The sequence below is a fragment of the Peromyscus californicus genome, unplaced genomic scaffold (genome assembly GCF_007827085.1).
Source record: "Peromyscus californicus insignis strain IS unplaced genomic scaffold, ASM782708v3 Scaffold_17__1_contigs__length_78620276, whole genome shotgun sequence".
In the NCBI taxonomy this organism is placed as follows: domain Eukaryota; kingdom Metazoa; phylum Chordata; class Mammalia; order Rodentia; family Cricetidae; genus Peromyscus; species Peromyscus californicus.
The window spans coordinates 63,264,774-63,282,821 of record NW_026294469.1 but is presented as its reverse complement, the minus strand read 5'-3'; the positions used below and the strand labels follow the sequence as shown (position 1 = coordinate 63,282,821).

The 18,048-nt window shown below is 46.2% G+C and overlaps 1 protein-coding gene across 2 annotated transcripts in view; it reads right to left on the bottom strand.

Moving 5' to 3' along the window:
* The window catches only part of Myo5b (myosin VB), a 291,674-nt gene that overhangs the window by 66,865 nt on the left and 206,761 nt on the right, over positions 1-18,048 (bottom strand). For both annotated transcript variants that reach the window (XM_052742546.1, XM_052742545.1), the window contains exons 15-17: positions 9,431-9,586; positions 8,704-8,801; positions 3,894-3,980 (exon numbers count right to left, since the gene is read on the bottom strand). In XM_052742546.1, the coding sequence (XP_052598506.1) occupies positions 3,894-3,980; positions 8,704-8,801; positions 9,431-9,586 (341 nt within the window). The remainder of the gene's footprint in view (positions 1-3,893; positions 3,981-8,703; positions 8,802-9,430; positions 9,587-18,048) is intronic.

Here is an 18,048-nt window from a genome sequence, read left to right as displayed (position 1 = left end):
CCAACGAGACACTTTTGGAGTGACATCTTCTGAAAGCCACTTGTCCTACCACAAAATAATTCAGTGAGAAAGTTACTGGTAAAACAGGTGGTTCCTTTCACTGAGACGTGTCTTCTCCCACTGGTCCTATCTATCCTAGACTGTCTCACTGTCATATGCTTTCCCTGTGTCTTCACAGCTTGACACAATCCTACTATACATACTTCTCAATCCTATTCACATACATGAGTTTGTCTGCTCATCTAGGCTATGCAGAGCATAGGCATGGTGGTTGCTGAGCATCCATCTCCCCGAGCTTCTCACACAATACCTCCAAACAGTTTGCCCTGGGATAACTTAGTTCTAGTGCATGCATGCAAGTTTGTGTGTGTGTGTGTGTGTGTGTGTGTGTGTGTGTGTGTGTGTGTGTGTGTACACTGTGTGTGGTTGGTGCTGGGGATTGAATCCAAGGCCTTATGCCTGCAAAGCAAGCACGGTAACACTCAGGAACACCAACCCTTTTTATACAATTTGTAAATTAACCTCTTCAGTTGCCTGGAGAATTTGGGGGAATTTCAGAACGCTGACTTGAGGTCACACACTTACAGGGATTTCACAAAAAGAAAACCAGAAGTCTCTCTCATGTGCCCCCAGATACTTACGCCCCTACACAGGCAGCTATGTGTGATGATAAGCCTTTGTTTGAAAAGTAACACTTGACTGGCTTGAGTAGCACTGCTGGGAACTAACACAGCTCAAGCCAAAGGGTGTTGATTCTAGAACATCTCAGTTGCTGGCTGGTGACTCAGCAGCCCACGTCCTTCTGTGGGCCTCCCTGGGAAACATGCTAAATTACAGTATGTCTTTTCTGCTCATAACACAAAGATGTGGTCGTGCCATAACATCCTTTCTTCCACAAACTGTCCTATTACAATTCCAATCCAATTTTTTTTTTTCAAGGAGAATCTGGCCACAGTCCATTCAGTTGGTTTGCTTGTCACTAATGGTCACAACACACAATTCTGAGAACCAGCAGGCAAATCATGGCTGGACTAACGATGCCCTCTTGTTAGGTGATGTCTTGGGAGCCCAGCAGATACAAGAGCCAGGAGAGCAGCACCCATAAAAATGTAGCGTGGGAGCACTCAGCTCCTCCTCCAGTTCTCCCAATGAATGAAACCGTAGGTTCTGAACCGAGGGGCTGTGGCAGGCACTGAAAGGCAGCAGAGGCGATGAGAAACCAAATGGCTTATGTCAGACCTGAGCCCTACGTTGCCAATCAAAAGGCAATGCCAGATGCTGCAAGAACAGACTGGAAAGCAGGTGGAGTCTATAACTGCTTCTGCTCTGACCTTCAGAGCGAAACAGGAGACAGGCCCCCGGGACACTGCCTCTTGTTTCTCAAAGGGAAGATGTGGTTGAAAAGCCTTTCACATGGCTCCAGCATTACCCTGAACAATTGCCTAAACCTTCTTGGCCTTGAAAAGCTGCCTGGATGCTGCAGATTAGTAACCATTCCCACCCTTTCCAGGTCAAGTACAAATTCCTGATTCTATCAGCAATTTCCCTTCCAGGCCTGACATGTGGGAATTGTTTATGGTTAAGCTGTTTATGGGCAATTAACCACAGTGTATGAAACTGGTCCCTCCACTGCCTGGGAAAGTGCCAGGTGCAGAGAGGAGGGAGGCCTTGGGCTACCCCCACGCTGGCTCCTTCTACCTCCAAAGAGAGAGATTGCAGAGCAGTGGATCCTGATGAGCAGGCTCCAGGGCTGCCACACCACTCTGCCCCGTCCTTGTTGACAGTACAAGGCATTTGGCTTCTGCAACATTACTAGTGCACAACGTGACTTTGGAAGAGCTAGTGCGGTAACCACGCACCCTCCGTCTCTGGGCAAGTGCCCAGAGGAGAGCCACGGTCTTGGTGTGGCTTCTCCAGGCACAGTAGCGTAGTTCTGTGGCACATCCATGACACAGGTCAGATCAAGAGAGTCATGTATTTTGTGTGTGTGTGGGGTGTGTGTGTGTGTTTGTTCATGTAGGTGTGTGCATGCGTGTGGACATACGCATGAGGGCCAGATGTTAACGCTGGGTGCCTCCCTTGGTTGTTCCCCGCTGTATTTCTTTTCTCCTTCCACTTAGAGACATGCTCTCTGACCCGGGGCCTCACCAAACGGCTGGAGTGGCTTTGCCATTGAGCTCCTGAGATTTCCCTGTCTCTGGTGGCCCCCTCTCCCCCAGCAATGGGGTTACTGACAATACTTCTGCTGGGTACCTGAACTCAGCTTAGCGTACTCGAGGAACATTTCCCTAGTCTCCATGAGAGTTATTCTTAACTCAAAGAAGCTGCATTTTCTGCAGTGGATTTGATTTCACAGGGAATGTTAAAAAGGTCCTATTGTCTAGGTGAGACGATAGATAGAACGTGCTAACACACATATAAAGGCTCACTCTCCAGCCTCAAAGAGCAAATTCTATCACATGCTACAGTCAACACAGAACCTTAAGGATATAATGAAATAAACCCGTCACAAAGAGGACAGGTATCACATAATTCCACTTAGATGTTGTTGTTTCTTCTTTTTTGGGGGCCTACCCCCCAGCTCCCAAATAAATCACTAATGGAAGCTTATTCTTAATTAGGCATGCCCGGCCTTAGCTTGGCTTATTTCTAGCCAGCTTTCCTTAACTTAAATGATCTCATTTATTTTTTGCCTCTGGGCTTTTATCTTTCTATTCCTGTATACTTTTCTTTGTTTCTTACTCTGCGACTTGCTGTGTAGCTGGGTGGCTGGCCCAATGTCCTCCTCCTCCTCTTGCTATTTCTTCTTTCTCCCAGATTTCTCCTTCTATATATTCTCTCTGCCTGCCAGCCCCACCTATCCTTTCTCCTGCCTCACTCACTATTGGTGGTTCTGCTCTTTATTAGACATCAGGTGTTTTAGACAGGCCCAGTAACACAGCTTCACAGAGTTAAACAAATGCAGCATGAACAAAAGTTAACACACCCTAAAATAATATTCTACGACAAGATGAAGCATCTAGAGTTGATCCAAAGACAATATGTAGAAAGACTTAATGTCTTTTAGTCAAAGACAGAAGTAGACAGGGTGGCTGCAGGCTGGGGACAGGGATAGAAGTGCTAGACCATAGTACAATAAGGTTTGCCCCATGAAGGTTCCTGTGTTAGAAATTTGGTCCCAGAATGGCAGTGTTGGGAGGTGGTGGAATGATTGAGGCAAGGCAGGGCTAAGCAGAATTATGGGAAAGTTGTTAGGCCAATTGATTATGGGAGGGACTACAGGGCTCCAGCTACTCTGCTGCTTCTTATCGGGTGATGTTCTTACCCTTCCTGCATAACCTTGGGCTTTCAGACTAAAACTGTGACCAAGACAAGGCCGTTTGAAAACGCGGTTAGTCTGCATGGAGTGGTTTGTTCTTTCAGGTCTTTTGTTACAGTAGTGGAAGACGGACTAAGACAGCTGGCTGTCTTGAACAGTTTTAGTTTTGCAAGATTAAAGGAATTCTTGAGATGGCTGGTAAGAATGGCTACATGTAATGTCACCGGACTGTATCCTTGAGATAGTAAAGACCATAAATATTATGCCACCACATTTTGTCACAGTACAAAGGAGGAAAAGATGAAGGCTAAGACTGAGGAGTCCGTTTGGTGACTCAGCTAACCCACCACCCAGACCGTGCTGATCTGAAATGCTTCCCCAAAGCCTGTTCCTGTTGACTCCGTGTTTTCAAGCCAGGCTGAAATTCTCTCTGTCAGCATCCTGTTTGGGTCTTCAGGGTGTAGGAGCTTTTGTTGAGGAGTTGTCCGAGGCTGACAGCACATACCATGGCTCGCCAGGGCAGTACGTTCGATGCTCCACAGCAGCCTGAGGAAGGCCTGACTGCTGACATTACCTGGATGGGTAGCCGGCTGCGCTGATCCGAATGGTCTCCAACACTCCACAGGCTCTGAGCTGCTGCACGGCTCTCTTTGGGTCGAAGCTGCCAAGTAAGACACACAATGAAGGGATGCTGGTAGGTAAGAACAAGAGAGAAGGAAAGTACTCCTCTCCTGCAGCATACGAGACACCTGCTGCCACTGGTTGCAGATGGACACACAAGGTCTGGAAAGTACAGACTGAAGGGCGGAGGAGCCATTTCAGCAGTCTTGAAATGGTGCACATTTTTTTTCTAAGACTTATTTATTATGTATATAGTATGTCTGTATGCCAGAAGAGGGCACCAGATCTCATTATAGATGGTTGTGAGCCACCATGTGGTTGCTGGGAATTGAACTCAGGACCTCTGGAAGAGCAGCCGATGCTCTTAACCTCTGAGCCATCTCTCCAGCCCCTGTGCACATTCTTAATCCCATCCCTTTCCTTGCCCACTTGCCTCCCTGAGTCCTGCCCACCATCCCAGACTCATTCCTGTCCATTCCTCCAGAGCTTGCCCTGGGCATTTCTTATTTTCACACAGACTTTCTAAGGGCCTGTGTGTGATGGGAGGAGGGGACAGAAGAGGACAGGGCTCAGTGGTACACACTGCAAGGCATGCTGTAAGATCCGTGGGGAAGCAGGTGCTGGAGGGAATCCCAGGGAAAGACAGCAGGAGACAAGGACAGCCAGAAGTCGTATTAAGAACCAAGCTGACCTAGAATTAGTCACTTTTTAGAATTATCTGAGACTACTGTTCCACTCAGAGAAGTGATGAGGAACGTACGCGCCCTTTCTTTCTAACTGTCAGTGGCTCAGCTGAAGCCAGGGGCTATACTTCTTCTGTTTCTTGCACTCTGGAGATGAAAGAACAAGTCTGAGGACCCACGAGGCTTACAGCCTTGGACTGGAGAGGCTTTGACCAAACCCCGGTGAGGCTGTAGGCAGCTGGGTCACCCCGGTAGATGAACAGTGGTGTGAACTACATCAGCCCACAGGACAAACCCCTGGTATACCATCTGTCACTCTCCCTGACAACCCAGGTACTCTTTTACGGCTGCACAGCCCATCTGGATTCTGGATTCCAAGGTTAAGGTGGCCTAGGGACTGCCACCTTCACTCCGTCTCTCTGTGACAGACTGTTCACTTATCTTTGTGTGACTGGCCCCTGGCTGGCCCATACCATTTTCTCATGCTGCTTACCACAGGAGCCTCCCTCATGGGTCATCATACTGGCAAATGGTGTCCTGAGCTTGCCTAGCTTCGGCATGCATCTTCCTGGAGACGGATGACTCTAAGCTGTTGCTGCATATCAGGCATGCTCTGACTCCATGGAGGTCCTAAGTTTGAGGATACCCACACTCTCCTTCAGGCCTGTTCCTGTTTCTACTTCCGCATCTCCCTCACGCTGTTTACCCCAACCTGGCTTCTCCAAACTCTCTTCCTGCTCACTTCAGCTCTAAATGAGGGGGCTTCAGGTCGCTAGTGACATTATGTGCATAAGGGACAACTCAGTGTTGGATTTTGAATTTTACGTGGTCTTGATGAGATCAGTTACTTGATAACTTAGTGTCCTCTTATGAGGACCAAAGCTCTGCAGTCTAAGAGGCTTAGAAGACAGAAGGAAACACTGAGCACCTCACTAGAACCTACCCTTTCCCATAGGTGTCTTTGTCCACTTTGATATGTAGCACAGTTCTGGGATCTGGCCTTTGATTGGCCCCAGAAGAAGCCTCTTAGGATATGAGGGCTGCTCCTAATCCTGGGGAAGCCTTCAGGGTGAAAGCTCTGTTCCTCTTACCTCTAAGGCAGTCAGTCAGAATGGATACTCAGGAGTTTTCAAAAAGTGTTAGATAAATGTGGGACTTTTGTCCCAGGGGCCCATATCCATCCACTACAACTCTGTCCTCTAGGTTACTATCTAGAACAAGCCATTTCTTAGCTTAGCCTTAACATCTCCTTTTGTGATGAGGTCAGCAAAAATATTCCCTACCTGCTCTTCCCCACCCCAGACAGCAGCAGCAGCATCCCACCTGGGGTCTCCTACCTTCTCCTCTTCTTCTCCTCATCCCAGATAGCATATCATTCCACCTGTGGTCTCCTGCCTGCTCTTCCTCATCCCAGACAGCAGCATCCCACCTGGGGTCCCCTGCCTGCTCTTCCCCACCCTAGACAGCAGCATCATCCCACCTGTGGTCCCCTACCTGCTCTTCCCCACCCTAGACAGCAGCAGCATCCCACCTGTGGTCCCCTACCTGCTCTTCCACACCCTAGATAGCACATCAACCCACCTGTGGTCTTCTACCTGCTCTTCCTCATCCCAGACAGCAGCAGCATCCCACCTGTGGTCCCCTGCCTGCTCTTCCTTACCCCAGACAGCAACAGAATGCCACCTATGGTCCCTTGTCTGCTCTTCCCTACCCTAGACAGCAGCAGCATCCCACCTGTGGTCTCCTGCCTGCTTTTCCACACCCCAGACAGCAGCAGCACCCCAACCACAGTCCCTGTGTGGACTAACGCAGCTGGAGAGGAATGCAGCTGGGCCCCTGCTCCCCACTGACAGCTGGGACCACTTCAGGCAAGACATGACCTCTTGTCTCATTTCCCTCACTCATTTAGTGGGTGTGGAGAACATCTGTCAACCACAGCTCTCAGATTTGCTACAGTAATCACAGATGGAAAAAGGACTTGCAAGAGAAAGTCACAAGGACAGGACAAGGAAGACACTGCATCCTCCTCCTTGTCCAGGGAACTGGGAAGCCCGGATTGTGCAGCATTCTAATCTTATCTCTGCACTAGTAAAGACTCCACCTGCCTCACTATGGAGTGATGAGGAATGGAAAACCAGCTTCTACTCTTAAAGGTGGAAGATAACTAACACCTAACCATTGATTTGATTAAAAAACCACCAGGCATTGGTTTACACTGCGGAAAGCCAGGTTTTCACTTCCCTGTTTCCAAACAGCGCAGGAACAGCACAGCCTGGAGCTGTCTGGCTGCAAAGGGAGAAGCCCACTGCCGCAGCACCCAGCTCCACTTCTGGATTCTACAGTCACTTCTACTCTATCAACTTGGCACAGGCCATTCACTTTCAACTGATTGTCAGGCTCCATAGTATCCCTTCAGCCACCACTCAGCCACCAAGACCCTGAGACCAATCAGTCAGCCAATCTCATCAGGTCCTCTACCAGGTGCATCTGGACTGACACTCAACCTGGGCCACTTCCTCCCTGGGAGAGGAAGTCACGCCATTGCTTTCTCGCCTTTCTGTCTTCATAGTATTCTCTCAAGTCAGTTCTCTCCTTCCACTCTGTGGGTTCTCAGGGTTTGAACTCAAGCCCTCAGGTTTGGGGCACGTGTTTTTACTGGCTGAGACATCTTGTCATTCCTACCCCTGTACTATTTTCATTGAGTTGTTGACAGTCACTTCTGTGGCAGTTGTTTGTGACAGGCAAGTCCTTTAGCTGGGGGGAGGGGGGCATATCTTAATGCCATTCTACCTGTCACAGCCAAGTGTCTAATGAAGAAGAAATGAGACATATTTCTTGACTAAAAGTAGAGGGAGAATACTTTTTAGGAGAAGTGCTATAAAAATATACAGGACAAGGGCCCTTAATGGGGCCATTCTGCCCCCTGGGGAACCTTTTGTAATGTGTAAAAATGTTGGTTGTCCCACTGATGGAGATGCTACTAGCATGTGTCAGGTGGAGGTCAGTGATGCTCCTAACCATGCTGTCATGTTCAGGACAATCCTTCATGACAAAAAACGATCTGGCCCACGTGTGATGAGTGCTAAGGAGAAGACACCAGAAATAGGAATGGGAGGAAAGATATAGTGAGTTTTGCTTCTAGAATAATGTCAATAGTTTGTGTCAACATATATAGTGCTATATATGTATAATGGGGTACACACATACATGCAGTGTGTGTGGAGGACATGAGTCAACCTTGGGTGTCATTCCTCAGGTAGCATTCACATTTTTTTTTTTTAAGGTAGGTCTTTCGACTGGCCTGAGGCTTGCTGGTCAGGCTACCTTGGCTGGCCATGGAGCCCCAGGGATCCGCTCATCTCACATCTCCAGTACTGCGAATACAAGCATGCACCACTCACTACACATGGCTCTTTGATGTGGGTCTGGGGATCACACTCAGGTCCTCACACTTGCAAGGCAAACACTTTACTGATTGTGCTATTTCCAAGCTAATAATAATAATAATAATAATAATAATAATAATAATAATAATATAATAGTAATAACAACAATAACATATTTTAACCATATAAATTGTAATGATTTCTCACTGGTAATTCTCATTTATTATCTCCTTGTATTTCTTTCAAAACCAGGATATTGTAAAATCATAATTAACTGACAAAGAGAGTGAAAGATTAGCTTGGAACCAGCCAACTCTGGTCCTGGTCTGTTTTCCCCCTTTCTCATCCTCCTACCCTCAGGGGTGGTGGGGGTGGTGGGTACACTAGGCCTTGCAGAGAACCTGGCATCTGGTTCTCCTCTCCCAGGCCCTGGATGCTTTTCTGCCCACCAGCCCCTTCACATCAACAGGTACAGGTGCAGAGGAATTCCCAATCACGTCTGACACGTGTGGAGGAAGGGAAGAGAGTAAGCAAGCAGCATGCTTAGCGAGGCTCAGCACAGAGCTCACTTGGGAAGTGACTGACTGGTCAGTATATGACTCTGTAGAGCTCAGCAAGGCTGAGCCTGCCCTGTTCCCGCTGATCCCGAGGCAGGATGAGCAGGCTGGTATGGCTACACCCAGCTGGCACTTACTGGAAGGGGAGCTTTTCATCATTGGGCTTGATGCATCGGACGTAGTGTGGCGTTGTGGCATTCAGGGTCTCCATGAGCAGGTTCAGGGAAGTGCGGAACTGCAGGGGCAAAACCAGACCTTGGTTATTTTTACTATTCTACACTAGCATTCCAGTGACTACAGCAGAAATCACTATTATGATTGATTCAGAAGGAGAGGCACAGGAAGACATTCAGTGACAGGGTTTAGGTTCTAGCTGAAACTCATAACTTGCTATGACTACCACTGAGTCCTTCCATAGTAGAGATCTTCAAAATAAATGGGAGAGACTACTTCATAATGTGCCTAACTCCCACTGTTAATAAGATGAATATAACGATGTTATGAATATGACAATAAGACAAAACACGAGTGCTAAGAGATGAGAGATATGCCTGCTGTGTGCTAGAGGCCTGCTATCCCTGAATATGGGGAATTCGGTTCTAACACCCATATCCAAACATGCAGGGAATGGTGGGGTTTGCATGAAATGTCCCCAATCGGCAAATCCTGAGGAATAAAAAAGCAGGTGGATTACCAGGGCCTTCCCTTTGGAGACACAGAAAGTGAGCACTGCAGTTGGACCTTCCCTCCCCACACGATCTAGAGACCTTCCGTGGGACCCTGCTTCTATCCCCTTCTTTCTTCTGTCAGTCCCTTCCAAGCCAGCCCTGCTGCACACGTCACAGGCCTGGGACTAGGACTGACCTGGTAGCCCACGGACTTCTTGTGCTCCTTGTTGGAGACCTTCAAGGGGGGTCTGGAAGAGCGAATGTTGATCTTTGAAGATGATCGAGTCTTCGCTGTGTTGGTGGCAGGAGCAGAGTCCTTGTCATCGTGGAACAAGTCAGCCACTAGTGGGAACTAGATACAATTGTAGGAAGAAGGGTGCAAAGGAGATCTCTTAGAGTTTAATGTATTTATAGTCTTCCAAAACAGCGAATATATACATACATATATATATATATATAATACATATATATATATATTCCTGAGAAATGAAAATACACGTCCACACAAAACCTTGTGCACCCATGTTCATAGCAACATTATTCATCAAAGCTACAAAGTAATAATGACTCAAATGACCACCAAGTGATGAATGAAGAGTGGTCTATCAATACGATGGAATATTATTCAACAATATAAAGGAACGAAGTCCTCACACATGCTACAACACAGCACAGATGAGCTTTGAAAACATTATGCTAAATATAAAAGAACACAGAGATGTGAGTCTGTTTAGTTGAAGTGTCTAGACAATAGGAAGTGCCCTCCTGGTTGTCCAAGAGGGAAAGGAGTGGCAGCTAATGAGTGCAGTTTTTCATTTTTGAGTAATGAAAGCTTTTGCCTAGCTTACTAAAAACCACCGAGGTTTACACTTCAAAAGGGTGGGTTTTATGGTGTGTGGAGAGCGATACCTCAGTCTTTAAAAGGGTTGGAAAAAGTTGCTTTCCCCAACAGTGTTATTAAACATTTATTTACAAAGACCGTTTCTGTTCCTCAAGGTGTGTTAGGAGGCAGAGATGGGCATTCACAGAATTGTGTCTAAATGTTATTATTTTCTAACGCTTATTGTCGGATCTTGTAATGTTATTTGGCTCCCCTGAGTCCTGGGTTTTCCATCAGTACAGCAGGGTTAAGACTGTACCTACTATAGAAGACTGTTACAAGGACTCCGTTGTGTGTTCCTGTGTTAGGGTGACAAGATGCTAACGACAGTTTGTCCATCAAGACTCTCAGCCTGATGAGGACACATCTGCCCTCATTCCCTGAGCAAATCAATGCTGGGCTAGCACTATGAGGTCTCCGATACACACCTGACAGCGGGGGAGGGAAGTGATCACACGGAGGCCTCCTTTGTCAACCACAGCACACTGAATCTCAATAGAAAAAGGGCTAAAGGGCAATGCCTCAGACTCTAGGGTCCCCTAATCCACTCTGCACTCTCTTCCCTTAAAGATCACTTCAATGCATGAGTCCCTGCATGTCCTGGGTGTCTGGATGTCCTGGGCTAGCACATCTGATACTGCTGGCACAGCCAGCAAGCTGCCCCTCCTGCTCTTCAGGATGGCAAGCATCACGTTCCTATTCCATCCTTGCACATTTGCTCACTGTGCTCACCTTACCTCAGAAATCCTACCTTCCATTCTCTCCGCACGTCTTAAAGCCTGTCTCCCCAGGACCAGCCCTGCATCCCTTGTCCTCTTTCCCAACATGCTCTACCCACTCCTAATTGAGTATCCCATAGGCCTAGTCTATAGCACATAGAAGCCATCTTGGCCTATGACGGGCCTAGAGCCCGATTCCTGCTGAACGCACTGTGCCCTTGCTGCTCCCAACGCAGAAAGAAGGGCAATATGAGATCACCCGTGTAAGCACACAGAAGACGCGCAGTACTGAAGCATCATCTACTTCTATGATTGGGTTATACACACAAAACCAGTAAAAACTCTGAAAATGCAGGTGGACACATCATGTTTCATATCCCACATGGGATCTAGAGAAAAGACCTACTACTGAAGTAGAAGGTGACTCTTTGGGGGAAGGAAGGAAAGGAGGAGAGGGGGTGAGAGCAGTGGGAGTAAATATAATCAAAGTACGCATGTGCATAAAGAAGTCATAATGAAATTCGTTATTTTGTACAATTAGTATCCTCATGGCAAAGGGATATTATAAAAATTCAGATGTTCAGTGTGATAATGAATCTTGGTGGTGAATGTGACTGGATACAGAAAACACTTCGAGGAATAAGAAATCATGTTTTAGGTGTGTCCAGAGGAATCTCTAGTTTAGACTAACTGAGGGGAGAAGAGCCTGCCCCCCCAAATGTGGGTAGTTCCATCCCATAGGCTGGGGCCTGAATGGAATAAAAGAGAAGAAGGAGAAAGTCTCATTCTACCATGATGGACTAAAGTCTACCATGATAGATTAACACCTTGAAAACTGGGAGCCAAAAATAAAGTTTTCCTCCCTCAAGTTGTCTTGCTCAGTATTTTGTCTCAGCAATGAACAGTCTCCTAATGTACCAAGGACAAGGAAGTCATATATATATAGAATTTAATATAATTCTATATAAATTATATTTAGAATTAATTTAGCATAGAATTTAAATGTCATTAACTATATGAGACAACAGGAATCCATGGGGATAGGACCTACCAGACCCTGCTTCAACCTTTGTTCCTACCCCTACTACTAAACATAGTAGCTGGCATAAGCCCCCCTAGGGCTACCAGACAAAGGCTGAGCCCAAACTAGAGGCGAGCTGGTCCCTGGGTGCACAGGCAGAGCTCGATTCCTTAGGGTTCTTGCAAAATAGTCCTCTCACTAGCAACATCTCCTGAACTCAAAGAGGGAACTTTAGGTGAAGAGGGGAGGCTCTGTCCTTAAGACACAACGGCATCTTTGCATCAGGCTGCAGGTCCTACACGACAGTGACAGCAGTTCATGCTCTGGTCCCGTTCTGCAACAATTGTCCCAGGTCTTCCCCAACAGCAGTCTCAGGTTAACAAGTATTCACCAGGCACTTAGATGGCAAATGTGGGTGTCATGTCAACAGCTCAGGAAGTGACAAAATCATATGACAGGTCCACAACCCACAAAACAATTCAACAGCACACTCCGTTAGTACTTCACATGCCTGTGTTGTGTTTTCAAAGAGTCTGCATTTGCTACTTTTCCTGTTGCTATGATAAAATACCCGGACAATGCAACTCCACGAGAAAGCATTCATTCAGGTTCACAGTTGAAGGGTTTAGTCCACCATGGCAGGGAAGCCACAGAGGGAGGAGCTTGAGGTAGGTGGTCACGTTACATTTACAGTCAAGCAGCACAGTGACAAACGCTGCTACTCCTTTTTATCCAGTCCAAGGATACAAGCCTGGTAAGCACGGGTCTCCCCACCTCAATTAACCTAATCAAGATAAGCCCTTGCTGGCATGCCCAGAGACTAAGCTAATCAAGAGAATCCTTCACAGGCAAGCCCAGGAGCTTGTCTGCTTGGTAATTCTAGATTCTATCAAGTTGACATTCAGTATGAACTACGACACAGTCCTAGAAGCCTGTGAAGATTGGGCAGTATGCCTGGACATTGCATTATAATCTGCAGAGGGATATAGCTCATCTCAGCTCCTGGTAGTCAGACACCTGACAATAAAGCCATGAGTACATGAATACGTGACAGTATCCACGCAAAGCAGCAAGATGGTGCTGGTGGCACATGAGAGCTGAGCTTGGGTGTTGGAATCAGGTGACAGCTCACTCAAAAGCAGGCTCTACAACCCTGTTAGCTAATTATGCTGAGTGGCAAGCCTAGGTGATTGGGGCATGTAACAGGTCAGTGACCATCTCATCCCTTGAAGGCTTCTTGTAACTCAACCATACCCAGAGTGGCGTAAGACCACTGGCCGGAAGTTGGTATGTGTCTACTGCACGGGGAGGTGTAGACACTGCACAGCAAGAATTCCCCAATCCCATGTGATAATCTCTGGTGTTCTTTACACAATAATAAAAACAGGTATAAATTCTGAAAAGAAAAGTGCCAATTTTCACCAATTGTTAGGCCTGGTCATATGCACGAACTCCTGAGGCGATCAACACAGGTGTACCGACCTGCAGGTGCAAGGTTGTGATGACTAATGTTCAAAACCAGCACTCAAGGCTTGTCTCTTATACCAAGGATTTTAAACTAAAACAAAGGATATAAACAACTAGTTTACCCTAAGTATTATAAGTTTATGATTTAAAGTCAATTTTAGAGTCAAGAGTACTTATGTATAAGTGTTTTTTGTTGTTGTTGTTGTTTGTTTTCGAGACAGGGTTACATATAAGTGTTTTATAATGCGAACTTAAAAGCAACTGTAGGTTATAAGCAACAAAACTGTACACTGTGTGCATGTGCGTGTATTACAATCAGCATGCCTGTTTGCTCTTCTTCATACCTTCCCTTTCTCATAGAACCAGCCATGAGAAGCACCTTAACTTTCAGTTTTTTAGCATAGTGGTTTGTGTGCCAATCATCTTTACAGTTCACTGGCCTAGGAAGTCTAAAAGCACCAACTAATCTGGCCTGGGGGGCTTTAGACATAGAGTGTTTGTGTAGCACATGGGAGGCCCTGTGTTTGAGTGCAAGCATCACAAAAGTAAAATGAATAAATAAAAGTATAAACCAATAATGTAAGACCAAAGACCATCTCTCGTGAACAGCCAAGTATATTCTTCTGGCTACTTCATGTCTGTTAATAGACTGGTGACAATTAGCACTAGGGAATATGACACTCCACATCCTGGTCCAGGGCCTGGAAATATTCAAAATATGCAGAACCAAAATATTTACATAATAGACAATAAAGGGGCTCCAGTCCCTACTAAGGATAATGAGGACAATGTTGTCAAGCAGGTGGCTTTGACGGTCCTTCAGTGACATAATTATAGATTATTTTAAGTTTCATCTGCCAACAGTTGGCAATTCTGCATCTTTGCAATGGATTTTCCTTCTCCTTGCCAACATATGGCATTTCAAAGTCATAAATATGTCTTTTTAGAGGAGAAAGGACCTAGCTGATTGTCTGAGGAATATATCTGTGCCACTATCATAGTAGTGTTACTTTTACTAGGTATTAAATTCTATGTGCTATCATAGAAAAGAAACCAATCCTTTCCAGTTCCCAGATATTCAACCCATGTTGTGCTAGGGGCTGGTAACACAAAAGTGAACACAAACAAATGCAGCCTCTTACACACTGAGGAGTTCACGGTCTAGCATGGAAGGTGAGCACTTAGCAGTTACCCACAGGGTAGAAAGGACAAAGACAAGAAGATGTCCTAAAGGAAATGAGGAAATGACATGGCTGACCAAATCAGAGTCTGAGACGAGGAAACCAGGAACGGGGTCTCTCAGGGGGTTTTCCTGTTTGCTTTCTGTTGCTGTTGTTGCTGTGATAAGCGTTATGACCAAAGGCAATTCAGAGGGGAAAGCGTTTATTTGGGCTCACAGGTAGAATATCAGTTTACTGTAATCCATCATTAAGGGTAGCCAGGGCAGTAGCTGGGGGGCAAGAAATTAAGGGGCAGGAACCAAAGTGACGGACATGGAAGGATGCTGCTTCCTGGCTTGCTGCCTTTAGCCTGCTTGTCCCGCTTTTTATACAGCCCAGGCCCACCTGATGCTCACAGTACCATATTTGGGCAAACGGGATACGTGATGGGTAGAAAGCATGTCTCATGGGGAAGTACGTGCAGAGATGGAACTCAGTACATCCTGGGAACTAGTAAAACACAAAGCCAGTACACAGGCACAGTGTGCTCGAGAGGGCAGCAAGAAGGACCAGATGGTGAAGGATTTTTATTTTCAATCCCAAGAGTAATAGAATATTTAAGGGAACAAAACAAAACAGGGGGTGAACAGTACTTACGCTGTACCGGGTGTGCCTGAACACATTCAAGCTTCCCCCCAAACCAAAAGACAGAGATGCCAACACTCTAAGGGAGATGTGAGGCTACACTGGCACCACTCATCTAAGGGATGTGGGGTTTGTTTTCAAAGCTGTGTTTTAATTGCAGATCTCTGCTATTGAGATTGCATGCCGGAAGGAGAAGTGGGTTTCGTCTGTGCAGGTTTGTTTCAGTGACTCAGTGGTCATGTAGAAAGATCTAGGTTGGTCATGAGACTCAAAGACTAAGAGGAACCCTTATATAACCCTGGATTGTAGGCAACAACAAGAGCCAGGCAGTAAATGACCAGCAGGACCCCTATCCACCCATCTGCCAGGAGGGTTGGGATACATAGGAACTTTACTGGGGAATGCCCCAAATAGAAACAAACCCGAAAACACAACAAAAATTACAACTTGATAAAGAACTCAAAGGACAAAATAGCTACACTACTGGACAGGGCAAAGGGGAAACTCTAGGTTCGCTGTCAGAGCTGCTCAGAAACCTGCTTTGTACGCAAGCTGGCCAGAAGTGTTCAACTCTTCCTATGGCAGCCACTGAGATGTGTCCTCTGAGGCTTTTCCACAACCCGCTCCCTCCTCCTTCAACAGCAGTCACGGTAACATATTCAGACAAACCAAACACATTGTTAATCCTGTTTGCCATTTATGTGAAATATCCCCATAGGTACCGGCTTCTCTACTTTCTGCTATTCAAGCCTAGATACAGACTTTAAAGACCCGAGGCAAATCTATTTGCAAAGGGATTAAGAGAGGTATGAAAACACCTTTTAAAGATTGACAGTCTAAGAAAATTTCAATTACAGCTGTGTGCACAGTGTTTCCTTGGAAACCACACCTATTCACTCATAAGATTCTAATGGAGATTTCCTTTCAAACAGACACGTGATACTGAAAGAGGACTCAGTTGAACAGTTTGATCAGGAGCTTTTCCTCAAAGAACTGCTGCAAACATAAAAATAAATGCACTTTCTTTTCAAACCGTTCTTTCACATGGTTGATGCTACACTTGGGTGGGAGGAGGGTGAACCTTCAACGTTTAAATAAAAATATTTAATGGGCTTTGAGAGAGTCAGCTCCACCTTGGAAAAGGGAAGGCAACACTGTTTATCAACTGAAGTTCTAATCTGCCTATTCTCGGACACATTTTCCAACAGCCAGGGTAGGGGATGCCAAGCACACCAAGGAACTCATGTGTCATAATGCGAGGTCTCAAAAAAGTACCGTAGAAGTTCACACTTAACAGTAATGAAGCTTAAAAGCAAACTGATGGTGGGTTTTAATGTCAACTTGCCACAGATTTGAGTCACGTGGGTAGGGAAATTGTTCTGACCGCCTTAACTGATGGGGGCAGAAGCACTCCAAATGTGGACAGGTGTACTCCAAATGTGGACAGATGCACCCCAAATGTGGACAGGCTCTCTGGTAGCAGTCCAGATAAAAAGGCCTTTTGCTCACTTGGCCGTCTTTCCTCCACTGAGTAGATTTGCCCCGTTGCTGCTGAGTCCTCACTGATTTTGGTACTAGGGTCCATCGCCGACTAAGGAGTAGTGGCAGGAACCCTTCAGGGTTGTGGCCCCAGATTGGGACTGCTGAGGCGCCTGACCTTGTGGACCAACCCTGGTGAGAGAGCCACTGTGGGGCTCCTCCAGCTGCTGAGGCTCCAGCCTCAAGGGCTGATCACCTACCAGGTTTTCAGTCTCTCAAGAGTGGGAAAACTTGTTACTGTTTTACAAATTCTTTATGTATACATATTTCTCACACACACACACACACACACACACACACACACACACACACACACACACACACACTTTATTGGTTCTGCTTCAGAGAATCCCAAGGCACAAACACTGTTTTGAGTGGAGCACTGGGGCTCAGTCGGAGGAGCTTCTCTGCTATGCCTGGACCCCAGGGACTGCCAGGCTCAGGGCAGGCACTTTGGACAGACTCTCTGAACCATAATGTTCTTGAGGTCACTCCTCTGATGACATTCAGTGGAGAGATAGTGTCACTTGTGTCCATCCAGACCCGTGGCCCAGGCTGCCTGCCTCACACTTACATAAATTTCCAACTCAATAGTTGTCCCCCGACACAGCAGATAGGAGAACATCTTCAGAGGAACAATACTGTCCTATTTAGGATTGCTCCCCCAGCCTCCGCATACACTAAGACATTCCTTCTCTTAAGCAGCAAAAGTTGGGAGGAAAAACTTGCCATTCTTCATGCTAAAAGAAACGAATGTGTTAATGCCATGCTTTTAAGCGGCATTTCTTTGCTGTGTCCCTATTTATAGCTCTGTAAAGGGTGAGAAGGCAATTAGCTCCATTCTAGCTCTTCACAGTGTAACAGGCTTCCCTAATCACTTCCTCATTATCACCGCTTTGCTTTATCCCCACTAAGTGTGAGTTCTGGGAGGTCCCCCTGGCTGGTGGCAGCTGGGAGTCCTCTATTTCACACCACTTAATTATTCCCGACAAGGTGATAATTTCTTATCAGGTACGCCACAGAGAGGATAAAAGCCAATGGTTTCTCATAAAATAAAAGTACTTGAGATAAAATTATAAATTTACACGACGATTTGAGAACTAGCTGTGTTTAGAGATTAAAATTTATCTTTAAAAAATAGGCATTACACTATTCGACTGATGTCCTAGGGTCTTTTATGTTTCTAGATCTATTTTATTCTATTGCTGGCATACATTTGAAACCTACGTCTCGGAGGACTGCTACCACAGCGAAACATTTCAGAAACCCAGAGTGGCTTGGTGACGAAGGATGTAAATATTCACAATGACAGATGTGCCGGGCACCAGACAGAGCCCGAGAGCACAGGGCCTCTCTCTACTCTGCAGCTGCATCTATGGAAGC